The 26,960-nt window shown below is 43.3% G+C and overlaps 5 protein-coding genes across 6 annotated transcripts; 1 reads left to right on the top strand and 4 right to left on the bottom strand.

The window, feature by feature from the left end:
• Positions 1-181: 181 nt before the first annotated feature.
• On the bottom strand, positions 182-5,135 carry cpsf4 (cleavage and polyadenylation specific factor 4). The gene is made up of 8 exons (XM_035614708.2): positions 4,534-5,135; positions 4,354-4,404; positions 2,928-3,080; positions 2,726-2,821; positions 2,510-2,603; positions 2,202-2,274; positions 1,863-2,024; positions 182-926 (listed from the first exon to the last, which is right to left on the bottom strand). Exons 1-8 carry the CDS (start codon positions 4,634-4,636, stop codon positions 858-860), a joined length of 801 nt encoding a protein of 266 aa, XP_035470601.1. The 5' UTR covers positions 4,637-5,135; the 3' UTR covers positions 182-857.
• Positions 5,136-6,218: 1,083 nt separating this feature from the next.
• shmt1 (serine hydroxymethyltransferase 1 (soluble)) lies at positions 6,219-10,600 on the bottom strand. Of its 2 annotated transcripts, none has more exons than XM_035614704.2 (12): positions 10,461-10,600; positions 9,643-9,769; positions 9,386-9,531; positions 9,136-9,251; positions 8,846-9,006; positions 8,441-8,522; positions 8,086-8,298; positions 7,858-7,971; positions 7,629-7,751; positions 7,382-7,498; positions 6,996-7,106; positions 6,219-6,858 (listed from the first exon to the last, which is right to left on the bottom strand). In XM_035614704.2, exons 2-12 carry the CDS (start codon positions 9,733-9,735, stop codon positions 6,686-6,688), a joined length of 1,449 nt encoding a protein of 482 aa, XP_035470597.1. In that variant the 5' UTR covers positions 9,736-9,769; positions 10,461-10,600; the 3' UTR covers positions 6,219-6,685. The 2 variants fall into 2 exon arrangements, with proteins under 2 accessions (XP_035470597.1, XP_035470600.1); XM_035614707.2 differs by having other exon boundaries at positions 10,468-10,582.
• A 922-nt stretch (positions 10,601-11,522) lies between these two features.
• pdap1b (pdgfa associated protein 1b) lies at positions 11,523-14,766 on the bottom strand. Its single transcript, XM_035614709.2, has 6 exons — positions 14,410-14,766; positions 14,116-14,207; positions 13,174-13,278; positions 12,958-13,079; positions 12,515-12,666; positions 11,523-12,027 (listed from the first exon to the last, which is right to left on the bottom strand). The coding sequence occupies exons 1-6, from the start codon at positions 14,420-14,422 to the stop codon at positions 11,972-11,974; spliced, it is 540 nt and encodes a 179-aa protein (XP_035470602.1). The 5' UTR covers positions 14,423-14,766; the 3' UTR covers positions 11,523-11,971.
• Positions 14,767-14,945: 179 nt separating this feature from the next.
• Positions 14,946-16,932, top strand: bud31 (BUD31 homolog). The gene is made up of 4 exons (XM_035614710.2): positions 14,946-15,154; positions 15,296-15,418; positions 15,773-15,939; positions 16,391-16,932. The coding sequence occupies exons 1-4, from the start codon at positions 15,061-15,063 to the stop codon at positions 16,439-16,441; spliced, it is 435 nt and encodes a 144-aa protein (XP_035470603.1). The 5' UTR covers positions 14,946-15,060; the 3' UTR covers positions 16,442-16,932.
• A 1,967-nt stretch (positions 16,933-18,899) lies between these two features.
• Positions 18,900-26,953, bottom strand: smcr8a (Smith-Magenis syndrome chromosome region, candidate 8a). Its single transcript, XM_035615063.2, has 4 exons — positions 26,871-26,953; positions 25,275-26,570; positions 22,709-24,487; positions 18,900-21,431 (listed from the first exon to the last, which is right to left on the bottom strand). The coding sequence occupies exons 2-4, from the start codon at positions 25,874-25,876 to the stop codon at positions 20,972-20,974; spliced, it is 2,841 nt and encodes a 946-aa protein (XP_035470956.2). The 5' UTR covers positions 25,877-26,570; positions 26,871-26,953; the 3' UTR covers positions 18,900-20,971.
• Positions 26,954-26,960: the final 7 nt, after the last annotated feature.

Genomic DNA, 26,960 nt, shown 5'->3' with positions numbered 1-26,960 from the left:
TAGTTGTATATCATGTTTGCATGTCTACAGCTAAAGCAATTCATCAGGTATCTGAGGTTTCCAACACCTCATGGAAAGCAGCTTTCTCACAGTTGTAACATGAAAGTACAAAAGGAAAATCTGGAACAAAAACATTATTAGCATACGACTCATTGTAAGAATATGTTCACACTATAGCCACTGACTGTCAAAACTATTGAACTTTATTCCTCATTAATTGAACTTTATCCCTCACTACAATTTGAGATGAGTTCCTTATCCCACACAGTTGCTTGAATGTGTTCAGATCTAACAGAAAATAATCTACATGTTTGCAAAAAGACAAATACATAATTACAGTTGGAAAGTAAAATTTGACTTGACGTGTGGAAAAAACTGATTTCAGTTACCGATGCATGATGGATTTGGGATCCGATTTGATCCCGGTGGTTTGGAGTACAAAAAATACAAATTGACATTGCTGCTGGTATTTATCACATTTTTTTTTTGTTTTGTTTTTTATATAACGTTGAGGATAGTTTTAGTAGTGAGCAGGCTTGAAGCACTGGTCTATCAAGGAGTCGGTCGTGTGACCCGAGGAAACCATTATCAGACGGCAACATGTCAACAGCGTTGCAGCTCTGGAGAAACCTGCTGCGCCCTGGGTGTGACGTCCATTAAATGGCTACTTCTTCAGAGTCGAGCCATTCAGCCACCTGGACGTGACCTCAGTGTCTTTTTTCATGTGTCCAGTTTTGTAAAAGGCAAAAAAGCCCCAAGTTCAATTTCAGCCAGTGGAGCACAGGGGCTTCGCCTCGTCTCCTCGCGTCTGGGGAGTGAGCTGCAGCACTGTGGTGTTTGGACCTCGAGGCTGAAGGTTACTGTCCACTAAGGAAGGCGAGGTGGCCTTTAGTGCATTTGTTGGCATAGTGGCCCTTCTCTCCACACTACAGACACAAGAGAAAAGGAGGAGGATATTAATGGCCACTTGAGAAAAAAAAAATTGTTCCTGGCACAGAAGAGATGCAGAGAAAAGTTGTATATTAAGAACAATTTTGTATATTAAGTGCAAACAAGCATTATTGAATGTTTCAGCGTGTTGGTCTATTGCAAAGAAAAGGCGCTTATATTTACATTTAAGATACTGTATCAACAACTAGTTTGGAGCTGAATGATCAAATAATTGTTTTCCGTCAGTTGACTATTTCAGTTTTTGATCTTCTCAAGATATGGTTGATTTTAAGTACCACGGGTCAAACGATGATTCTGGTACATTCAAGTGTGTGTGCTATGTGTGTGCTTTTAATTGTGTAACTGTCCCAAACAACTTGGCTCTAAAAGTCAGAGTTTATACAAGCTAGTAGGCTCATTATTTATTGGCATCTTTTTACAGCAACTATAACTCACAATGTCTTTCTAGGAACAGAAGGTAAAGCAAAAACAAAGGTGACAATCTCCAGTAAACTAAATAGAAATTTGTTTTGATGTGATTTTTAACACAATCTTTGTATTTTGGATAGTTTTATCAAATGTTTACAAATTGAAAAATAAAAACAACACAGCTGTTTATGTAAAGTCAGACAAAAATAACAGAAAAGGTCAATATTTTACCAGGGGTTATATGCCTGATTATTTCTTGGCTAGGAGCCGAAAGATAATCCTGCACATAATCCCCAATAAAAAGGCTGCTAGTGGCAAATCCACACTTACTTAAAAGATATGAGTGATATTAATCTTCTCAGCAAGAAAGCAGATAAATCCACTACTCAAACTGCTGCTTTAAGTATCTTAATCCAGCCTTGATATATTACCACACAATGAGAGACTGGTGTCAAAAACTGATCCTGAGGCCAAAAATGTAGACAAATGTTCAGATGACTCACCTTGTAGCAGGTGACCTGGTCCAGTGGACGAGGCCCTCTGTTGCTCGGCATATGGTTTTGCTGAACAACGCCCATCGGCGTGTGGTTGTGCGGCCGCTGGCCTGGACTGGAGTTGGTCAACTGGATTAGGGAGAGCGACGAGCGGCCGATGGTAGGCACGGGCTGCAGCAGGACACAGGTCAAGAATAACTGCTCAGCATCGAAGTGGCCAGTATACAACAAGAGAACTTTGTGCAAGTGTCTTTGTGCAAACTTGAACGCCTGAGATAAATCTACACCGTCGTGATAATAATAGAAAACAGATGTGTGTATTAGGCGTTTGTGCTTGTGTCCTCTCACCTTTATTTGGTTCTGGGCTTGTTGTTGTAGAGGAGGCTGTTCAGAGGCTCCCATCGGCAGTTCAAAACGAGGGCTGCAGAAGAACATGTAACTGTTAAATCTATGCAACTCTCAGGAGACATTTCCAATTACTTCGATTTTATGGTTGACACCATCTTTTGCATTTCAATAAAGATATATGGATTATATTTTTAATCCCCGTGGGAAAATACATGTGTCATAGCAGACATGCAGGAAGAGACAATGGCAAAAAACAGTCCTAATTCATCACAACAATTATGTAAGAATGAAATGAAGGGATAACATACTGCATAAATTTACAGGATTTCCCCTCTGGACAGAAGCCCACGAGGTAGTTCATACAGATCACCCTTCTTGTGTGCCTGTGTCTACAGTCCGGACCTGCGATGGGACAAACAGAAAAAATAATTCAGGAATAACAGACGGATAACAGAAAGAAGAGAGGCTGTCTTGCTGTTAATTTACAAGGGTAACCACCAGGGGTAAACTGTTCTAGGACGCACCGTGTTTACAGAAGCCTCTGTCATACCAGGGACAGTCTTTGATCTTGGACTCTGGGTCAATGTGCAGGAATGGACATTCCTTGTTGCTGCACTCACCTGCAAGGTGGGGGGGGGGGGGGGCAAAGCAATGAAAACAGAGACCATTAACCAGCGAAGAAATAGATTTTAACAACGGGGTGCGATTTTGAGAAAGTCCACGAACCAAACTTGGAGTAGAAGTAGCACTCCGGCATCTTGGTCATGTCGTATTCATGGAGAAACTCGCACTGGTCTCCCTTCTTGCACAGTCCTCTGAGCCAGTGTTTACACACCACTGTTTTCTCTCCACTGATGTGACGGAACGGACACATCCCACCTGAGAGTGGAGACAAAAAAACGATCAACAGAGACAACTGCACATATTGTTTTGACAATTGCTTATCTTTTGAATTATTTATGCAGTGTGTCGCTCAAAAGAGTTGCCATGTAGAGCCTGAGCAATTCATCGGTTGGCCCCCAAAAATCAATTTCGGTAGTATTTTCCATTTCCCCATACTTAGATCTGAAAAGCTTGACCTATCGGCACCATGTGCATTCAAATATTAAGGTGGTTGTACAGAAGTGTAATAGCTGTACTTGATGGTACTCTGGTAACTTCCTGCTGTTCTTTTTTCAAAGTAAAGGCTTAACACTGGAATCACATTGAGGATTTTATCGGTTTTAAGCAGGAAACGTACCTGACTGATCAGTGAGGTTAAGGACAACTACTATTTCTCTAAATACATTGGTTAAACAACAAACGGACATTCTGAGAGTTTGTTTCTGCAGGGGCAGTTTTAAATAGCAAAATGAGGAATGTTAAAAGACAGCAACTAGGAGCAGGTTGGATTGTAAAGAGGCAAAATTATTTTTTTTAAACAGCACATCTCCAACACAAGGTAAAAAAATACCATTCATTTAGCCGACCTGCTGGAGGGAAAACCACTCCTGCCATGGCCGAATGAAAAAAACAAACAAAATTTCTGTTCATTGCATGATGTTAGGCATCGCAAACATCAAAGTCATCGTCAAATGGAGCGCTGTTAAATACATATATAGAAACCTGCACCACTATTAAGCCATTTAACTTATAAAGTCACGTGTTTAAAAAATAAAAATCTGACGTTAAACGCAGTTATATTGTAATTTTGGTATACAACAAAATGATCCATAGAATTCCACAGAATCCTGTTGTTGGTAGACGTGAGCTGAAATAGGTGAAATGGTCGGTTGCACCTGACATGCGTGCGTTCAGGGAGGCCCTAGGAGAGCTATGAGAAAATGAATCTAGGATGTTCAGACTCACTTGGTATTTAAATCCCACTAGAGACTGCAACTGCCTCTGCCGCGTCAGTTTGGACTTAAATCTGTATTTTGCTTGTGACCTAACTTTATGGAAGTGAGACACAGGATGGATGGAGTTCCCTTTTAAAAGAAATCCATAAATCTCTCACCGTCTGTCAGATTTGGGTAGAAGTATGTCATTATTTGAAAATAACCGTAATTGTTCTCACAACATAATGTGCAGGACAACTTCCTTACAGAGCTCAGCCTCTCATGGCCGTGGAGATATCATGGTGTGTGTGTGTGTGTGTGTGTGTGTGTTTTACCTTTAATACACGCTGCTCTCATGAAGAACTCACACACTGCGGAGCCGGACTCTGCGGAGACACACATTATTACAACCAAAGACGAGTAAGTGAGTGTGCGCAACGCGGACACGAACAGGAACACAGTCGTGTGTGAACTACCCGCAGCGGCTAAGTGCCAGCTAGCACCCGTCAACTCACTGTCCATGCCGGGGAAGGGCAGCGGCTGCGCTCCCAGCTGCTGCTCCACGGCGATCTCCAGGTCGAACTTGATGTGATCCGCGCTGGCCAGGAGGTCCTGCATGGCTGCGTGCGTTGGCTCACCACGCCGCGTTTGCAGAAACGTCCGTTTTTCTAGCTCGGAGTTCGGCTCCTTACTTACGGGGCTTCTTCATCGGCTAGCTCAAGTGGCTAACGAAGCTAGCCGGGCTAGCCGACGCTAGCTGACAACAACCTGCGAGCTCGTCGACGAGGAACCGCGGGGCCCGCTGTTCTTTCGTAGCTTTCACGTGCCGCTCGACACAAGCGCCGCGGACAGTGGCCGACGTTTCACTCGTTTGTGTTTTCGTCACGGAACTGCTCCTTGTTCTGTTCTCAACACGGCGGGCGTGAGGCGCGCAGACTGACCTGTGACCTGACGGAAGAAGACCTGACTAAACGATCGCCGAGAGGTTTGATTAGCTCACGCGCCACTTGCTCATCTGGTTAGAGCTACTGAGGTCCTGGGTCCACATGAAGATCCAAATGTGTTCGGGGTAAACCAGTGTGGAAATGATTTGCTACACAGTATAAGGAATGTATTGAAATCTGTGAACAATTTTATCGCCTACTCTTCAGAAGGACTGCACATGAGGATTATATTTATTATCGATTACTTTGCCCTTTTTTTTAATTCTTAATTTTTAATTAATTTGCCTCCACGAGTGCCCAAAGTGCTTGATGTTCAAAATAAGACTTTATAATTAATATTACATGAATGAAGTAAAATTTACAACAAAAGCAGATAAACTGCTGCAGTTTGAATCAGAGGGAAATGTCTCATAACTTTGGTATGATAATCTAAATTACAGCACAGATCTCAGACAAAAAAAAAGTGACTGATTAAAAACTCTTGACACCAGTTAAAAATAAATGATATTAACCCTTCTCCAAAATATAAACTTGAGCAGGGCACTTATTTGCCAACTACTGCAGAGCTGTTGCTCACTGATCCACTGAAAAAGAGCATTTACAGAGTTTACATGCTCACAAGTTTTTTATTCCTGACCAAACGTTAATAAGGGAATCAAGGTACTGGTCCACTGAGATGAAGCGTACATGCTCAACATGGTTTTCGTAAGTAAATAGCTCAAATAAATTAAAATAAGTAGTAATACAAAAGCCTCCATCAGTTGCTGGCCCCTTCCCTCTGCTGCTTGTGACACTGCCTCCTCTGCTCCGCACTCTCCTGCTCGCTCCTCTGTTCCTTGGTTCGTTTCGTCTCCTCTCTCTCTCTAGCCTCCTCTCTAATCCATCTCCACGCTAAGCTCAAGCAGGGCCACCACGCCGTTGGTGTTCGTAACGAGCGCTGTGGGAGCCACTTGGTTTCCACCGTGGGGAGAAAGGGGTCTCCAGTAGAGACGAGCAGGGGCTGACGTTCCAGGGGAATGTGGAGGAGGTGGGCGTTTCGGTTTTTGTTAAGACATGATCATTTAACACTTCAGGGTGAGGAACTGGAGCTTTTGTTCTATATTGCAGAATGTTTTCAACGCCCATCCAATAGCCTCCGACTGAATTTTCCAAGTGAGCACATCCATTTTGTTTACTTTTTGGTTTTAAAAGTGTCATGGTGCACAGACAGTTGTTTCATTCACCATGGTTACTCCAATTACACAAAACAACACTGGTTTCTACTTTTCATCAAATTTTATTGTAAATGTCTCATAATATAGCATGATCATATATGAAACTAGTAGTCATGTTTTTTTCTCAAATGTGCAGGACTGTCTGCTAAAAATCTTTGGACATTTAAATGCATTACAAAAGAACTGGAGATTTCTGACACGATTAAAGCTCAATTGTAATTGTAACAATGACTGGAGCTACAGTGGAAATTTTAAAAAAGTCATTCAAGAGAGCAAAGGCACTGCAGCAATACTGAAAAATCAAGACGTCTGTTCCAAGCTATTGTATAATGTGTGTATCCATAACCGCTGAAGTCACAAGGAAGCGTCTTGATTTGGAGAATGACAGATTTCACAGGAGTACATGCAAAGCAAATAAAGCACACAAATCGCACCATCACAGTTGGTAGAATAATCTTTGTTGTAAATCATCAGTCCAGCAGCCCTCGAGGGTCTGGCCTACTGCCCCCCTACAGCTCAGGTAGGCCAGGCATGGGGAACTGACCAGCGAAAGCCTCCACCTCAGCCCTGATGTCTGCTACCCGCTGCTGGAACTTCTCCTCCTTAGACAGTGCCTGAATAAACTCCTTCAGAGTGGCCTTGGGATCCAGGCTTCTTTGCACCTCCAATGTCAGCTCAATACCTGCAGGGGAGAGGAGAGCGGGGACTGCAAGTTCATTTCTGTATAACGATGGTTTGGTGATGGTTTCTTTTTTAATCCCCAGTTCAAACATCTTTCAGAACATCTACCCTTTTCAAACGAGGGTTTTAAAAGTTTACCTCTGTGAATGAATTCAGCCACCTTCTTGAAGTCATCCTGCTCCATGCCTCTGGAGGTCAGAGCTGGAGAACCGAACCTTAAACCACTAGGACGCAAAGCACTTTTATCCCCTATCAAAAAACACATGGAAAATTAAGAAAGGCAATGGAAAAGACATTTACAGCAACTAAGAAGCTATAAATCTAAAGCTAGAGTCATACAAACAAAGCTGTGTTTATCATTGCATATTAATGCTAATAAACATGTTGATGTAGGTTACTTTTGGGAACATTACATAGACCTACATTAATTTCCTGGTGATATAATCTAGCCTTAACCATGAGACACTTGCTCTGACATTGCTCATGAGAGAAACACAAACACGTATAACACATGCACACTCTACCTGGGCAGGTGTTCTTATTACAAGCGATGGCACAGGCTTCCAGAACCTTCTCAGCTCGTCCTCCATCAGTTCCCTTGTTGCGCAGGTCCAGCAGGATCAGATGGTTGTCAGAGCCGCCTACACAAGAAGAGACACAAAGCTCGAGGGGAAGTTACAGGGTACATAAAGCTGCAACGTGCACATGATTTGAATTATGGATAAAAGGGGCTAATTTCATTGTTATCCTCCTTATTTTTTTGTCTCTTACCAGTTACGATCTTGTAGCCGAAGTCAATAAGAGAACTGGACAGAGCTTTGCAGTTATCAAGAACCTGCATCTGGTAGGCCTTGAACTCCGGGGTCATGGCTTGTTTGAGAGCTACAGCGACACCTGAGGACGACCAGCCACATATGATAAACATTACATAGATGCCGACAGAATTCGACTGTTGATATGAAACTGCTGAACAAAGTCCAAAGGAGAAAAATGACGATACCCGCAATAGCGTGGTTGTGTGGTCCTCCCTGCAGCCCAGGAAACACAGCCTGATTGATCAGAGACTCCAAGTTGTACAAAGTCTCCTTCCCCTTAGCATCGACACTCCGCAGACCTAGAGGTGGGAAACACACAATAGATAAATGACAGAAAGAACTAAGAATTGATGACAAACCCAACAAGACAAGTGGTTTGTTTTTTGAACAGAAGCGTCGTGTTCCATTTCTACCTTTCCTGAAGAAGATGACTCCAGAGCGGCAGCCACGGAGCGTCTTGTGCGTTGTCGAGGTAACAATGTCACTGTGCTCAAAAGGTGAGGGCACCACACCAGCAGCCACCAAACCACTGATGTGAGCCATGTCTGCCATCAGATATGCACCGTTCTCGTTGGCAATCTGCCTCAGACGGGCGTAGTCAAGGTTGCGGGAATAGCAACTTGCTCCTGGACAAAGAAAGAAAACGATGAAGAGGTGAATGTGATGTATTTGAGACTGTTTGGCTGAATAGTTCCCACAAACTTCTAAAATAATGTATATGGTATAATGTGTGTGTTTGTGTGTGTGTGTGTGTGTGCTTGCAAGGACCTGCAATGATGAGTTTGGGGTGGAACAGCCGTGCGTTTTCTTGCAGTCTGTCATAGTCAATGTAGCCAGTGTCTGGATTCACCTGCAAACAGAAAATCAAGTTGTGAAAATACAAACAGCCTCACCTGATATATGATAATATATAATAATTACATTTTCTCTAAGTGGCAATAAAATCTTTTCTTCCTAGAATTACAATGATATGACGCCATTTTAAATTAGCTGTTTGCATTGTGAAAGAAATTTATATTTCATATCAACATGTCAGACAACATTCATTCTGAAATGCATAATGTTTTCAACCAACACATAGTTTATAGTTAATAATATTCAGTTGTGTGGTGTGAGTGAGTGTGAGTGTGAGTGTGTGTGTGTGTGTGTGTCTGTCATCTAATTGCTTTGTACCTTATACGGCATGGACTCAAAGAACATGGACGTTGCAGAGATTTTTTTCTTCTCCGTCATGAAGCCATGTGTCAGGTGACCTCCGTCGGGAAGGTCTAGTCCCATGATCCTGCCGTGGGGCTCCACAATGGCCGTGTACACAGCAAAGTTAGCGGGCGAGCCTAACAGAGAAGAATCAACAAACAGCGTGACAGCTCAGAGGGAGGAACAATAACGAAGATGACGGGAAACGGGGAAAAGGTGAGGGGAACAGACCCTGACCCAGTTGTGAATGCCAAAGTATTTTATACCCGAGTATGGCTGCACGTTCACCCCCCATTTCTCTGAGTCCAGACCGTAGGCCTCCAGCGCCCTCTTCTGACAAAGTCTCTCCAGCTCGTCAACATGCTCCGTCCCACCATAATACCTGAACACATGGATCACACGGATTATTACAGCTATACTTTTTTACATTTAAAAAAAAACCAAAAGTGTAGGATCTAATCAAACTTTATTGGGTTTTTTAAAAGTAATTTGACAAACTGAAGTGAATTCTGGTACCTCTGACCAGGATATCCCTCAGAGTACTTGTTGTTCATGCAGGAACCCAGAGCCTCGAGCACAGCTCTGCTGGCGAAGTTCTCTGACGCAATCAGCTCCAGACCGTACGTCTGCCTGTGCTTCTCTTTCTTTATGATGGAGAACACCTGAAATGCACCCCACACACACACACACACACACACACACACACACACACACACTATAAGTACTGCGTTGCTGAGATCAGTGTTCCGCACGGGATCCAACTTTTCACAAACCTCTGAGTCATTGATGACCAGCGGCTCCAGCATCATCTTGTTGTGCGAGTCCCACGTCTCTTTGCTCACACCGTGGCCGTTTGCTGAAGACATGCTTGTTGATTCTTTGGTCACGCAGAATGGAGATCTGAAGTTTAAAAAAAAGGAGAAGTTCATTTTAATTTGTATGTAAGATCAAATCAGATACATGAAAAAAAAACATTAATATAAAACTATTTTAACAGTCGTATAAGTGAATATGACTAGCATGCAAAGAGCATCATATACTGAATGCTGCTGACACATGGACTTCTGCCATTCTGATCCTTTTATCATTATTCAGATCCTCGGACAAACGGGACACGCACACACACACACACACACACACAACTGCAGCAGTGTCGCAACTCCTCAGCCGTGGCGTGATTTATTGGTCTCGTCGCTTTCACAACTTGTAAACTATTACAGAGTGAACTCGATAGCACATGCACCACTCGACGGCAGGCGGATCTTTATCCGAGGCCGCTGCTCCTCCCGAGCACAAGTGAAAGTCAGGGCAGGACGTGCGACCACATGACTTCAACACTGAAACAGAAAGGTATGCAGCAAAAAGCGGAAAGGAAGCAGAAAATGTAAACGGTGGTAAAACTCTTTAGAGAGTTGTTGTTGTTTTTTAAGTTCAAATGTAAGCCTGACGTTAGGATATAAACCGTTACAGAAGAGTACAAACTACCAACTTCTCAGCAAGCTTGTTTTAGTGTCCAACAACAACAAAAAAGATTTGCGCTGCACCGCGGGGGAAAAAGAGCCAAGTAAGAAACGAATGGAACGTTTCTTACTTGTTACCTCTACACTGTTGCGTCAGAGATGACTCCTAGTGACCATCACGAGCGGTAACTCGGTGGTTTCAGTGCACATGTGAAGTTTCTGTGGCCCTTAACTCACCGGAGGAGAGGCAGCGCCCGCCGCTCAGTGCCGTGCGGATCGACTGGGAAGTCCCGCCCCCCGCGCGATGACGTCAAGCGGCCTGTTGAGGCTAAAGTCCGCCAAACTCTCCGCCAATCAGCGCGCTCCCCTCCAGCCTTGATTGGATGGAAACCCCAGCGTATTGATTACATTACCGCCCCCCTCTGGACTCGGGACCCAAGATCAGCAAGTATCATGTCTCGGTGAAGCTGATCGAGCACCTCTGTTGTCACAGAATCAGACAGGTCCATATTTGCACAGGCAGCAGTGTGTGTCACACTGTATCTATAAAAAGGATTTTTTTATATTGAGGTCAATAAAAAGGATTTGAGTTCATAGTACGATATGTCGATAACGTAATTATGGCGACAGGCTTCTTGTGATAAAATTATAAAGTATAGTATCTAAACTATCATACAAGTAGTTTAAATGTACTCCACCTCCACTAGCTGTAACATTCACATCAGTATTAATATTTCAATTATATGACTTAATGGTAATAATAATTTAACCCTTTAAAAGGACCATTTTGCCCAAGGATTACTTTTACATTTTTAAGTACATTTTAATGATATTAGTTTTGTACTATAACCTAAGTAAAAACTGGAATTTAGGTATTTTGCTTGTAAGAGTATTTTAGAGTTGTATTTTTCCTTAAACATTTTTTTAAAGAAGGATCTAGTAACCATGTTAATTGAGAACAATCTTTGGCAGTTGTATAAAATGTTTGCAAGTGAAATTATTCCGTTTTTGTTATTTTGATTTCTATTCCTTGAACCCATCAAAATGTTTTTTATATTTTCTATTCTAAACTAAACATTGTTTATAATAATTAATTCATTTTCACATCAGCGGGCCAAGCATGGACTCGAGATTGGGAAAGCCTGCTCCAAACCATGAGATATGTTTCTCACAGCGGAATAAAGTCAAAAAAATAAGGAACACACACATTTTACTTGTTTCATCATATTAATCTGAAATATTTTCATGAATCAGTTATATACAATGTAAGATCCCCCCCCCAAAACATATTGGCAAAGCTCAGTTAGCAAATTTCTGATTGATAAGTACAACCATTATTACTGTCATGTACAAGCTTAAAGGTTTAGATGGGGTTCATTCCAGGTGTATGTGAAGACTGATATAATCTCAATTGTAGCTGTACTTAGTGGAGGGATCAACAAGGCCATTATTCCATGACAAAACGCACACACACTCGCCCCTCCACTGGTGTCTCCTCAACCATTTTCCAAATGGTCATATTTTACAGTAAAGTTGAATATTCTCCATATCGTTTCTTTTAAAAATAGTCATATATATATATTTTTATATATACTGTGCCAGTCCACGAACATGTTAAAACGCCTCTGATAAATACTTTGCATCATTTCAGTGAGAGGGAGTTCATTCCTCTGGCCGCTGCTGCCACTGCTTCTTTTGCTGTGAGGAGAAAAAAGGGGATACACAATGTCAGCTCGACACACTGCACAGACTGGACTGCCTGTAATGTTTTCCATTCCAACGCAGAATACGCTGAGTGTACAACGATAGCGATGGCAGATTTATACAGTGTCACATGAGCAGGCTAAGATTTATTATCAGGGAGATCTAACAGACACAAAGCGGGCCAGACTCAAGTCACTAAAAATATTATTAATTCATATTAAATATATATTAATAAAATAATATTATTTTGGATGCAAGACAGTCTCGGCGACCACACACTACAAGACAATGGGGCACGGTGTCCAGCCCTAGTTTCTACAAGTGTGGTGCAGTTTCTCATATTTCTATGAAAAAGAATGGACACATCTCATCTGTTCTGTAGCGGGGTTTTTTACAAGCTTATGTCACTCATTATTTACCGCATGCATCACTGTACAATCATCACCTCATTAAATGTTTGCGCCCAACTCTGAGTGCTCACCTTTTTTCTCCTCATCTTTCTTTCTCGCCGCCTCTTCTCTCTGTTTTTTGATTATGGCGAGGCGAGCGAGGTCGGCTTTGGCCTGGTCCGTCTTCCCTGCCAAGTGCATCTTCATGTAGCGCTCCTTCGCTTTGTGCTTCTCTATCTCTTCTCTGTGCAGGGGTTGGCGAGTGTCAACATGGAGAAGGTGACAGAAGGAAAGTTAGTATAAGATATTTTTGACTGGTATTGCATTATGCAGGTAATGGTTATAATGCTGTCTTGACTTCTATAGTACCAACACACCAATTTCAAAATAAGGTGTTTAAATAATTTGGGGTTTTTTTTTATTCTACAATGCCAGAAAATGCAGGTAACCTTTTAAAAGTTCTTCAAATGTGAAATTCTATTGTTCAAATGTTCTCATGTTGCACTGATGTGATGTGATAGACTGACAAACACACCTCTCTCTCCTCGATAACGTCTTTGGCTCATCCAGCTCAATTTGCGTCACCTTCTTGGACTTTTGAGCGACTCTATTGGGGTTCTCGATTTCTATCAAACCTTCCACACCCGCTCTCTTCCTCTGCAAACGCATCACAACACCTCATGTGGTATAAAGTGACTGAATGAATTATTACTGTTGTCCATGTTCAGAAAAACATTAACAGTGTCAGTACCAGGGAATCTTCATCATCGCTGTCCTCTGATCCGGATCCTGGTAACTTCTCCTCTGTCACGTCATTCTGAACTGCACCCTCCTGCCCCTCTGCTTCCTGCTCTTGCTATAACATATAAATGACAGCGAAGTAGGTTAAACAAAAACAGATCATCATATAGCAATGGCATCAGGTTAGACATGTGCGGTTACAACAGGAAATACAAAAATACACCCATGCACAGTATGCAAGCGTTTACGCCATCAGTACTCCTGTGTTCTCCTTGTTCAGGGTAAAGGGTTTCTTCAGTGTTTACCAAATAAATTTTTTAGCACAGTACAGCATGCAATTCAATGCCTTTATCTCAGTCATACCAGTCAAAGAATGATTGAACACAAACAATAAGGCCTCCAATTTCTGGTATATTTCATCAGTTGGATTACTGAACATGTCTATGGGGCACAGACTCAGGGGCCTGAAGGGTCCGGCTGCCCGTAGGCCTGAGACTCTGTATGAATTAAAATTTTATATTTACAGGCAAGCCTATGCCAAAGAGACACACAACAACCAAAAAGAGACAACAAACAGATGCAAAACAACTGCAAAGACACATGAAACCACCACAAAGAGATGTATGATTATCCCAAAGATATGCAAAAATCAAAAAGATATATAAATATATATATTTTTTTTAAAGGTCAGTAATTTCTGTATTTTGTTCTTTTGAAGACTTTTCGGGATCTGTTTGTAGAGCTAGTGGATTAAATGTGGAGCTTTAAACTTCATGATCAGGTCACTCTTCCCTGTGAAAAGATGCTACTGGGTTGCATGATGGAAAGTGTAAGATTGATTCTGTAAGTTTTACATTCGTATGAGTAAATTCTGTCAATAATAATAATAATGTTTTTTTTTTATACTGCACACATATGACTGAATGGTGTGAATATTTACTACACCAACAACCTGTTTCCTCTCCTTCTCCGCCTTCATCTGAGCGTCTATCTCCTCGGGGCTGGTGTACGTCCTCATGCGACCCTTGTGGCTCCCTCTCTTGCCTGCAGCGATGACAACGATGAAAAAATGACGGCGACAGGAGTAGAGCGGGTTATAATAAACATGCTGCCAGCGCTCGTCTGGTAACAGACACTCATCAGAGGCAAGTCGCCTGTGTTGCAAAGTGGCAAACAGCAGTTTAACACATGACAAAAAAATTGCCGATTTCAACATTACAGTGGCAGGTTTCAAAATCGACCTTACCTCCTTTCGGCATTTTGACAAGTGACGCCTTTCACTGTAAACTCATTCACATGTGAACAGTGACAGACAACATCAATGTTAAGGCAACAGCACAAACTGACAGCTGGCTTAACTAACGGTACCGATGTATGCTATGGTCCAAAGATTTGCCTGTGAACAACACGTCAAAACAGGTATTTTTTAAAGCATTTAGTAAAAATCGTTGTTGCTGTGAACTCAATAATGCATATGTTTCCGTCAAAAGACCAGTTGTTTAGACTAAATTACGTTAGTTATAAAATACAACAAAACTACAGTATGTTGTTTATTTTAAGGCAATTTTCCAGCGCGCTAAAGTGATGCAACGTAACTGGAACTCGAGAAAGATAATCTATTTTGGGTTTTATCTCACTTGACATCCTTAAACTGACCTAAATAATTGCTTACATGAATGCATGTAGCTTGTTAGTCGAAGAGAGGATTTAAGAAGTAATTAAATGTCAATAGAGGGAGTTTATTTTTCATGGTGACGTCATTGGAGCGCCGATAGGGTAAATGGACCCCAACAAGCCCTCCACGTGTGACGTCAAATTCTAGCGCCTGAGAGAGGTTCGCGAAATCTAAACGAAAACACAGTGCGCCTTTGTTGAATTTTCTACAAAACACAACGAAATGCCTAAAGTGAAGAGAAGTCGGAAGCCGCCCCCAGACGGCTGGGAGCTCATTGAGCCCACTTTGGACGAACTGGATCAGAAAATGAGAGAAGGTAAGCCGAGAGAAGGTCGACGGCCCTCCGCAACGCTCGGCCGCCAGGCTGAAACCCGTGTGTCGTTAGCGGAAGGTGGTAAAATAATATCATCCGTCACTCTTGGATCTCAACTTTTCTCATTTGTTCTGTGTGTCGCAGCGGAAACAGAGCCCCACGAAGGAAAGCGAAAGGTGGAGGCCCTGTGGCCGATTTTCAGGCTGCACCATCAGCGAAGTCGATACATCTTCGACCTCTTCTACAAAAGGAAAGCCATCAGCAGAGGTAGCCAGGCGCACTGCTCTCCCCCCGCTGAACTACACCACGTCCAATGTATCCCCATTTCCTCTTCCCTTCTTCTTCTTCTTCTTCTTCTTCCTCTTCAGAGTTATGCTGGTGTCTGTCGTACTTTGGGAACTTTTTATATTTCCTGCAAATATGTATCACACTTCCTCTTTTCCCCAAACATTAGTAACAAAGTCATTTGGGCTGTGCCACTTAGTTCTACAATAAATCTGAGAAATCTGTAAGACTTTACCTAAGATGAATATCCAGTGTTTTTTGGGGGGGTATTGTTTACATGCACATGACCATACATATATATATATATATTAAACCTGTTTATGTGTGCCCTTGTAGAGCTGTATGAGTACTGTATAAAGGAAGGCTATGCAGACAAGAACCTGATTGCCAAGTGGAAGAAGCAGGGCTACGAGAACTTGTGCTGCCTGCGTTGCATCCAAACGAGAGACACCAACTTCGGAACCAACTGCATCTGCAGAGTCCCCAAGAGCAAGCTGGAAGTTGTAAGTCCAGTTTGATTGGAAGAATCAGGCCAAACTTCAATAATATTTGACATGCACTGTGTGACTCATCAGAAGCTGCTACCCTACAGGCCTTAATAACAACGCACATGGTTGAAATTCTCCTCTGCTTTTAGTGGGGGAGTGGACTAAACATAAAGGGAATAAGTGGGAAAAATCACCAGAACGATCAAAATCTGAATTAACAACACCTGAAGTCCTGAATGATTAAGAAAGACAACATTTAAACAGAATCAAAATGGCATAATATGGAAAACGGTGACACATCAGTGAGAGCTACTTGTTGTAGTTACATTTGAGGGAATGGGATACTTCAAAAATGACAGTATTAGTTTACTATGTGGTGACTTCATAGATGCTAACTCGGGAAATGTGACTGTAAATACTGTATGTTGCAACCAATGCTGATGCTTTGTATTTTTCCTCTCTGCAGGGACGGATCATTGAATGCACCCACTGTGGATGCAGAGGCTGTTCTGGCTAAGTGTAGTTTTTTTCGGACATCCATCTATTTTCTGTTGGGCATCAGGGCTCATCCAGCCTCCATCTGTGCTCACTCGCGACCCTGAGGCAACATGTTCTTTCGTTCAACATGTAAATGCATTAGAAACAAACTACTGACATCTTCACCACCAACCTCAGCTGCCCAGATAGGGGATCAGTATTTGATACTCATCTGCTTTTAAACATAGGGGAGCAATGGAGAATACACTGAGGGGCCATATTGTCTTAAATGCATTTGTCTTTGCGTGCGTATGTGTGTTGTCGTTTTTTAAAAATACTGTCATTTTCTGGATCAGGCCTTTCATTCCAGCACACCCACTGTGAAGGTCAAATTAAATCGTTGTTTCATTTCATTTAAAGAGGGCTGGAAGGGGAATGATTTGTGTTTGAAAAGTCATCGTTTTAAACCTGAAAACTTGTTCCTCAGCATTGTTATTGTAGTATAATTTTAAATAAAACCATTCTGATTTACTTGCTCATGTTTTTATCTTTATTGATCCATCCCTAATCTCAGTATTTACAGATTAAAGCCCATTATTGTCTGTGGTTATGGTAGTATACAAACCTCTTTGTTTATTTGTAGTAGTAAAGCACTCAAAGGTTGAAGACCTCAGATAATTTGGTGTAAAAAGTCTCTTGTTTATTTTTATTATCCTGGTGGACTCCACACATGGAGCTAATATTCACTTTATACAAGTGAGATTTAAGTGTTAGAGGACAAAAGCAAAAAAAAAATCTATTTTCACTAAAATATTCTTTGTATACTTACATATTTGGTGCCACTAAAACTTGGTTTCCTACTAAAGTGCAGGAAACTGCTCCTCTAGACTACTTTTCACTTCTACACTACATTTAAGATGAGAATATTGTGCATTTTGCCCCAAAGCATCTATTTTACACCTGACTTTTCTAGTTCAAAAGCTACATAACATGTTCATTAAGGTAAGCTTTTAAAACACCGTCTGAGATACGAGGGGTTCCTAACATTGACCTGTGACACATTATACCTCATTTCAGGAGTCTAAGTCTAACCACTATGCCGTACAACTTTAAGCATCAAAAGTATCAGAAGTAAAAGATACTTAAACTGAGGAAAAATCACATTCTGCAGACCCCTTACACGTGAGCGTAAATACCATGAGTAGCATTTTATCATTCTAGTAGAGCTACTGTCATTTTTCCTGCTTCATGCACCCAAAATAGGGTGAGGGCCCCTCAGGAGGGTCACAAGTTAAATCAGAAGGGCCATGAGATTATGAATGTGGAACCTGCAACCCAAATTTCAGTTTTTTATTTGAAGGAACTTTTAGCTCTGTAGCCTCACAGCTGGAATGTTATTGAAGTGAAGTAAGTTTTCAGAAATTATTTTCTAATCCAAAATGGTTTTGAATACAGGACATGAACTTGTAATGGAATATTTTTTGTTGCGCTACAGGTCTTTTATAATTATTGATCTGAATAGTTCATCCACGGATGCTCACATCAGCTCACACAATGACATCTGCATCTTTTAACTGATCCAAATCTAAGGGCCTGTGGGGCAAAGTAAATTTTGAGGCACTCAGGGACAATATTGCTAAAAATCACTGCAGTGAAATGAAATATTATAGAATTCCAGCTGTATATAAGATTAGTATTTTTCAGTCATAGAACAAAGCTTTCCCAATAAGGATTTGCAGATATTTAATCAAATCTGTGGTATCATTTCATCTCATCTGAGGCGTAAAACATTGCAGATGAACTACACTCCTAATTACATCTTTACCTGTGACTGTACAAATGTAACTGAGGCTAATCCTCAAACCAGCTGACAGGATGTGTGTGTGTGTGTGTGTGTGTGTGTGTGTGTGTGTGTGTGTGTGTGTGTGTGTGTGTGTGTGTGTGTGTGTGTGTGTGTGTGTGTGTGCGCCCCCCGCCGCTCAACTCTGAAGGATTACAAAGCAGCTGAAGCATCTGTGGAAAAAGGTAGAAAATGTGTTTTCACACTTGTATTACATCTCGAGTAACACACACAGAGCTGCCCACACACTCGGCTCCTGCAGAACAATGGCAGTCAAAACTGAACGTGACTGCATTGTTGCCAAGAGTTTGTAAATCATTCACTCGCTGCTACTTCCCCTCCAGTCCACCACCTTTTCCTTCTGCCGCTCCAGCAGGGCAATTAGACGCGTTCACAGCTTAAGCATTTATTATTCATGACACCTCCAATGTCTGCACATCCGTCATCGCCTAAGCAAGTCACACAGACAAGAGCCTGTAGAGTATTTGCTGCTTAATGATGATCTGTGAGTTGCAAATGATCTGTTCCTTCAGTATCTCACAGCGAGAGTCACCTGCCTCCTGTGTGAACCAGGCACGGAAGCAAACAGAAAAAATCAAGGTATTCAAACAACTGAATTGGAGTAAATAAATATCTTCAACATCACATGACAGCATCAGGACATTCACAACGTGCTTTATTAAAATAACTGGCAACAGCGCAGTCATACTTAACACAGTGCCCTCTCATGATGAGATACAAAAGGGAGATATGATATGGCAACATAAGGACACTGAGTGACAAAATGTTAAGCACACTGTGGTATGGCTTATTCAAATTACATTCACCTTTTTGCATTAGAGGGACAAAGGCTGAAAAAGAAATTGTAGCGTCTGAACAGCATGTGTTATTCAAGCAGTTAAAAATAAATACGTCACCTGTTGCAAAAAAAGAATTAAGCTGCACTTAAAATTAAATAATACATCAGGTAGAAATAAAAGTGAGCTTGTTGAGTGTGAGCACTGTTAGAAGTAAAAACCCTCTAAAAAATAATTTGTTCATAGCAGGAAGGAAAGCAGCCATGATCCCACATTTGTTTGACCTTTCACATTAAAACTCTGACCATGCAGTCACAAGAACATTTACCATCCTAGATACAGAATCAAAGCTCCATCATGGACGCCACAGAATTAGAAACAGGAAAATCTAAAATACTAACAATGACACTGCTTCAGGGCAATTTCACAGACTGAACTTCAAAGATTTCCCACTTTTTGCATTTCTTCAGCAGACTCCTCACAGGAAAATCTGGGTGCAATCAAAATAATGATCCTAATGCAGATTTTGTCCTGAAGCAATAAATAATAGAACTGTTGGGTTTTGTTCAAAGCACACATCCAGCATAAGATAGGCAACAACTGTGCAAACAAAGGGTCAATCTTCAGATTTTTTGCTTTTGATGGCACAGGAAATTCATAAAATCTAGACAAACACAACATCACCACCTCTCCCGGCAACAACTCCTGTTCAGCATTTTGCCCAAGTCAGTTCTCCCAAATAGAACAGAAACAGAAATATTATCAACACAGTGTTTCACCCCGGCACAAGACAGTCTCATGCTGACACCACAACACTCTCACACAACTTTAAGACAACAGTGAAATTCGATACATTTAGGTTAAGTAGCTTTTAAATGTTCCTGACCAGGTGAGTAATAGCCGTGAAAATGCTCGCCAGCAGTGAATATTGACAGGTTTTGGCTGCCGCTGGCCATACATGGGTGAGTATGTGCGAGATGACATTATTTCTCTGGACATGCAACATCACGTGGTAGTCGACTGGCTCTAATTCACACGGCCAATACACTTCCTCATGCACCACAAACCGAAAGCAGCCTCTGGGAATGTTAACTCCATGCTTTCAAAACTCAAATTTACTCCTTTAAAATCCAACATCGTGACCCTATTTAAAAACAAAACGGTAGATTCAACTGTTACTGCCGGAATATGTTCAAATGTATTCACGAAAGACAAATCGAAAAATTTTGGCCAATGTGAAACAGTAATATGAGCATTGGTTATGTTTTTGCCTTTGGATGTTATGTGGTAGTAGGTAGAGAGGCATGTCACAAACCAGCTGTAACAAGTCTGCATGGTTCTGATAAGGTTTCATGGACAGAATCAGAGAGACATCTCTTCACCACAGGCATAAAATATCACAGTAATCCTCAAAAGCATGTTTACGTGTAGCCGGGATGACACCGTAGCTGACAACATTGCTCAGTGGTCGGTGGGAGTTCACACAGAGCTGTGATGCTGCTAGTGAGCTGGCCCTTTTGACACACAGACGACGGCCGTGATGGATTGAATTCTGTGAAATTAAATGCACTCACACACACACAGAGAGAAAAGGTGGGACTGACCTCCGATGAGCCAGTGCGTGTAGAACGGAGGAGAAAAACACACAAATGGCCCAACGGATAAAAGTGAGTGTTTCAACATGCTCTGTACCAAAGTAAACCACTCGCTGACATTCACAACTCGCTCCGTCTCGTTTTCCCTTCACGCAGAGGAAACAGCAAGAGCAGAGAAAAAGACAGCAAGGCAGAGATAAATGAATCACCGGTTCAGAGTTTCCTGAAATTAAAATTACTTTAGACCTTGTTACGATCGCCTCTGGTCCATTAAAAACCAAAGGGTCGCAGATCATTTCTGCTAAAATGTGTGTGAGAATCCTCCTCCCAGAAGAATCTTAGATTTTGTATAAAACGCTGGTGGTGTAGTTAAAACTAAAACACGGTGCTACTGCACTGTTGCCGGCGGGAGGCTGCAGGTACTGCTGAGTGACGAGCTGGCTGAGGTAGAGCAGTATCTGGCTGTCCTCCTCACCAAGCCCCAGCTGCTCCTGCAGAAAGCAGCGGCGGCGGCCCTCAACAACCTCGGGCCCCTCCGTGGAGCTGACCGGCAGGTGGAGGTGGTGGGTGAAAGTAAACAGGAAGGCCTTGGCAGCCAGGCGGCAGAGGGTGCTCTGCACGTGAAGGAAGTAGGTGGAGCCGCGGCGGATGTAGGTGCGATGGTCGGCTATGTTGGCAAGCAGTTGGCCGCGATACGGCGGACAGCGCAAGGTCTTCTGGTCGGCATCGAGGATGGAGATGTAGCGACTGTAGCGGGACAGTGAGTAAAGCATACTGGAACCCACAGGGGACGCCACTCTGTGTGAGACACAAAGACAGATACCATGTTTTACAGCAGGGATCTTTTATATGCTGTATGTAGTCGTAATATAACATAATATAATCCGTTATTATTTAATACAATTATTGTTATTGCTCTAGGGATGGCAGTGTTTGTGTGTCAATTGTTCGGCTGGTTGGTCGGAGCATCCCTTTGTCCTAGACTGAAATATCTAAACAACTATTGAACACGTTGGCAAGACATTCAATACAGACCTTCACGGTCTCAGAGGATGACCCTGATGACGAGGGAAAACTCACTCCCGAGTTGACATTTGTTTTTTGAAGCGTAAAATCTCATCAAACACTAGATAGATTATTATTAAATTTGGCAAATGAATTTCTCATCCCCCAGTGAGGATGAATTCCTCAGCTTTGCATCTGCTTTTGTGAAGGTTTAACTTTCCAACAGCATAAACAGTTCAACACTTGTTCATCGCCCATTTTTCCCCATTAGCTTCAGCTGTACTTGTTTTTTTAGCAGATGTTAGCATTGCGGCACCCTGAACTAAGACAGTGCACCTGGTAAACGTTATACCTGCTGAACATCAGCATGTTAGTATTGAGGTCGTAGCATGGCTGCAGAGTCTTAAGTCTTGACACAAATCACTTCTCCTCCTGTACTAAAATCCTACGGTTGAACCTAATACATTTACATTACATATTAAAGCTTCAGTGATATAAAAAAGAGCAAGCCTTTCCCAAAACACTTATTTCAGTTGATTTCATCCATTTATCACCAACTCTAATCAATGTTTTATCATCTAGTGTCATACTGTGTGTCTTATACCTGGTTTGTGTAATTAATATTTCCATTTTACGGTACATGTTTTGCAATTGGTTTAAATCATCCAATTTGTAAGTCAAACTGCATGTTGGTGTAGAAATCTATGCATGGTCTGCATGTCCAATTCCCCTCAAAACGTTCCTGCCTCAGTAACAACTAAGTATAACCCCCTCCTCCTGATTAACTCAGCGCCAAGAAATTAGTACATGTCATTATGAACATAAGGCTTCCTCTCTACACCTAAAGTACTGCAATACAGATGTGAGGCTGGAATTTCAATGGATGGTTATGTGACTCATCAAAGACTGAGCCCGAGCGGATGAGTAACAGTCGAGTAAAGTGTAATAGAAACTACAGCATAAAGAGCACCCTGCCATCATCATCACACTTCATGGTGATCAATAGTTTGCAAGGTTCTTTCTTCTGTTTACTTGCTCTACCATAACGATGGCTTCGTATGGGAACGTACCTTTGCAAACCAATGAGTTTCCACCTCTTCAGGTCAGTCAGGGTGAAGGGGCAGGACAGCCAGGCTTGAACCCTCTCTCCACACTTCCCTGGGCCAGGCACAAAGAGGGCCAGGGCAGCAACCAGCCGGCGGACCCTCCCCTCATCTGCCCCAAGCACCACCAGGGTCCTGCCGCTCAGCAGGCACCACAGAGCTTGTATGGCAAAGGGGTACTGTCGCACAAACCTCAGGGCTACGTGTCCAGCCCTCTTCCTCTGACGAAGGGTCACCACCCCCCCATAGCCGAGAGGCGAGGCAGCACGATCAGACCCTGTAGAAGCACTCATGGTGTAGTCTGACCCATCCTCTGCTGTGGTGCGGGAAACTGCATCACCAAGGAGTCCCACAGGCAGCTCCAGGCCAGCCGCGGGGCTTTCTGAGCACAGAGAACCCACGGCGTAGTCGTTCTGGAGGGGAAGAAGGGACTGGGGCTCCTGGTTGACCACCAGAGTTTGAGAGGACTGATGGTGGGAGCTTTGGTCCAGATGAGAGGCGGCCTCTGGGGCGGAGGCCTCGTATAGGAAACCCTCTTGAGCCATACAGCATGCTGTGTCTATTGGAACCAACAGGTCAGACTCTATTCCACTCCGTCTCTCACAGTTGTCCTCCATGCTGGCCTCCAGCTCAGACACCACTTCCAGCAAAGACACAGGCGTCTGGTCTCCGCCGTTGTCACCCTCATCCTCCCCTGCGGTGATGTCCATGTCTTCACTGCTGCTCTCCCTCTCCAAGTCAGTGTTGTGGTCAGCGTCAGGGGTCAAGTCAGAATCAGGATCAGGAAGTTCAGACCTCACACTAGCAAGACTTTGCTGCTTTTCTGCCAGACCCGTCCCACTCTTATCACTGCTAAAGCTTCCTTTGGTCTCCTCTGAGCTCTCCTGGGTCTCCAGAGTCTGGTCTGAGGGGGAGGAATCTAAATTGCCTTCCTCAAGCACCAGTTCACTCTCCTGAGTATGACTGGTCTCGGAAGCCGGGTCTAGAGGATCTGGGGGCTCCAGCGGGTCTAGTTCTACAGGTTCTGGCCCTAGCACAATGGGAGGTGGATTTAAGATTGTATAGTTGTCTAAATCATGGTTCACAGCACAGAAAGGTCGTAGCATTCCTCCCTCATCCTCATCCTCATCACCAAGGTCCTCCTCAAACAGGAAGTTGGTAATTCTCTGTCTCCTGCGTAGAGCCTTGTCCATGCGGCGTGTGTGAAGGTAACAAAGGTCGCCCCGGAAACTCCTCTCGGTCTCCTTCAGCAGCTCCATGGTGGCCTCGTAGAAAGGCTCATCACACAGCTCTTGCAGTGTCTTCAGGCGCTTGTCGAAGCACTTGGCAGACCGAGCTTTGATCAGTTGCGGCGTGTAAGACGACCTGCGTTTAATGCCCTCGTCTTCGTCCTCCTCCGCTCCCTTGCCACCTCCTCCATCGTCAGTGGGACTTTGAACGTCTTCCCTCTTCCTTCCTTTGTCAGTGTAACTGAAGGGGTTGGCGAGCTTGGCGTATTTGTCCAACAGCGCTTCGCACTCGCTTAAGCACTGCGTCATACACTTCTGGCAGGTGACAGCGTGGGGATCTCTGCGTGGGCGACAATGGTAGCAGCTGATTTGTCTCAGCAGGTCTCTGTGTTCATAGATGCTCTTTTCCACATTAGCAAGCTCATTGGCTTTCTCTACAGCATGGGCGGAGTACATGCATTGGGGCCCCGCCTCCCTCTGGAGGCCCTCCTCTCTCTGCAGCACAGAGTGAGTGTACCTGTGGGAAAGAAAACGGGGATTACTGATAAACACATGTTCATAGGGAAAAGCACTACACACTACCCACAGAAAATTACTACATGAACATTAAGATTAGGGCTGGGTTCACAAGTTGAGTGGTTGGTCAGTGTGTTAGTCCAGCACTTCATACTGAAATATATCAATAACAACTGGATGGAATACCATGGAAATGGAAAACATTCATAGTCCCCAGAGGGCGATTGCATTAGACTTGAGTGACCCCTGATTTTTCCCCTATTGCCACCATGAAGTTCACATTTGGGGCTATTAGTGAAACGTTTTAGGATGAATTCTAGTAAATTTGGTGGCCCTCTGACTTAACTGAGGACAAAAATCCCAATATTTTTGGCCTATGACCAAATAATAAAGTAGATTTTGCGGTTATAAGTACTCATTAACATGCCAAATGATGCCATTATATACCCTCCAAATCACACTTGCAATATGTTAACATTGTCACTGTAAGCACATGAGCGTGTTGCCCAAAGCGCTGCTTTACTTAATTGTGGGTTAAATGTAAAATACTCAGAGAGCAGTAGGCATCGGTTTGAAGCATCTAGTGATGGGCCCCAAAAGCAAGCTTCTGCCCCAGAAACTCCTAACTGATTTGCTGTCGCAATTTTTCACAGATTACTCCATTTTCCTCTTTACATACACACCCAACAAAAGAATTGAGAGGACAAATACCGAAATATTAGGTCTGTATTACAATTTGTATTTAAACCCTGTGGGATAACATTGAAAGGTTGTACTAAAGGTCTTACTCCAGGTCCTGGAGCTTCCTCTGGAGTTCCTTGGCGAAGGCTCTCCTGTTGCCGGCCTTCAGACACTCCGACGCCTGCGAGAAGCGGAGGGACAGCTCCTGGAATTGCAGCATAATTTTCCTCTCATCTGCTGAAACATATGCCATGCAGAACGGCCGCACAAAGCCCCTCGCCTCCAGGTCGTAAAGTGTCAGGTGATGGATGTAAGCGAATGCCCCTTCCTTCGAGTCTCCCAGCACTACTCTTGAGTCCTCCACAAAGCTGAGTCTTGGGTAGCCACTGCCAGGTGGATGCCCCACGAAGGAGGCCTGATAGTCCACTGACATGATGCGCAGAGAGAAGTAGTTGAGATCGAAAGTGCCACAGACTTTGGGGTCATCGGGGATGGTGAGGAGCGGCTGGGGGCCCACCTGCTCAGAGAACTCAGAGATGAGGATGAAGTCTTTGGTGAACTTGGCATAGGAGGTTTTGGCCCAGGGGTTGGAGTCAGCCAGAGGATGGAGGGGGATGGAGAACTCCTCTGGGATAGACCAGGGATCAGGGTTATTCTGGCCAAACTCATCCTCTTTAGTGAAAGCCACCACGTCGGGTGAGCCTATCATAGTGGTGGCGACGAGAGAGGCATGGGAAACACAACACACGGTGCAGCACCGCCTACAGTCATAACCCAGCTGTCAGAGCGCAGCCACATTCAGAGCAGTCAGGTCGATCACTCTGCTCGCACATTGTCCAGGCAGTGATTAGTTAGTGAGGTTAAAGGACCTGTCGATTCTAGCGGCCCAAAGATGGGGAGGGTCCAGACATAAAAAAAACTTCAGGAGGTTCATGCAATATTAAAAAAGAGGGTCACACAGCAGAGTGGGCCCAGAATTCATCTGTGGCCCTGCAGGAGCTGGTCCCCAGAGCAGAGTGGTTGATATGTCAGACTGAATAAAATCTGATCCCTCCACTAAAATACAAGCCAGTGTCTCTGTTAACTAAAGCAATTATTATGCGCCAGTCACAGGGTCCGGGTAGGCATCAAGACTACTCATGCTGTTCAGAGACAGAAAAAAACAACTACAAAGCCGCTTCAGTGAAGCTGTCTCCTCCTCCTGACCTGCTCGTCTTCACGCGTCGTGTCCTCGCGGGGCCGGATCCTGGGTTAAATTGCGGCACACCGGCGCGACAGAAACATCGTTTACTGACAGAGGCGCGACATGTAATTTTCACATCCAGCGACAGTCGCCATGTTTACCCAGCTGGTTACAGTCTCGTCACGTGACCGTACCACCTCCCATCTGCAGGAAATCCACCCTAAAACACAAACAAAACACACATTTCTGTACGAACGAACCTGAAATGAACGCGTAAGAGTTGAAACTCCCCCTGGATGCTTAAAACCCTCAATTTTACAGGTAACAAAAAAATATACCAGTTTGCTCAGTGGCAGTTTCGAGTGTTTAAGAATTTTTTCTAATGATCTGATTTAGGGTGGAATTCCATTGCCCGTAATATAATATAATAGTATTTGCATTATTACTGTCATTGTTGAAACATATGAATTATTTCACTGCATTACAAAGGCAATGTTAAAATTCGAAGCCACTTATTTACCATCTTCATGCACATGTTTGAAGAAATCTTGTTGCGGCCGTGTTCCAGGGCGAGGTGGTCCCGGAGTTTTACGACAGTGTCACGACACCG

Source organism: Scophthalmus maximus, chromosome 17 (genome assembly GCF_022379125.1).
Source record: "Scophthalmus maximus strain ysfricsl-2021 chromosome 17, ASM2237912v1, whole genome shotgun sequence".
NCBI classification, from domain to species: domain Eukaryota; kingdom Metazoa; phylum Chordata; class Actinopteri; order Pleuronectiformes; family Scophthalmidae; genus Scophthalmus; species Scophthalmus maximus.
This window is presented reverse-complemented; position numbering and strand designations above follow the sequence as displayed.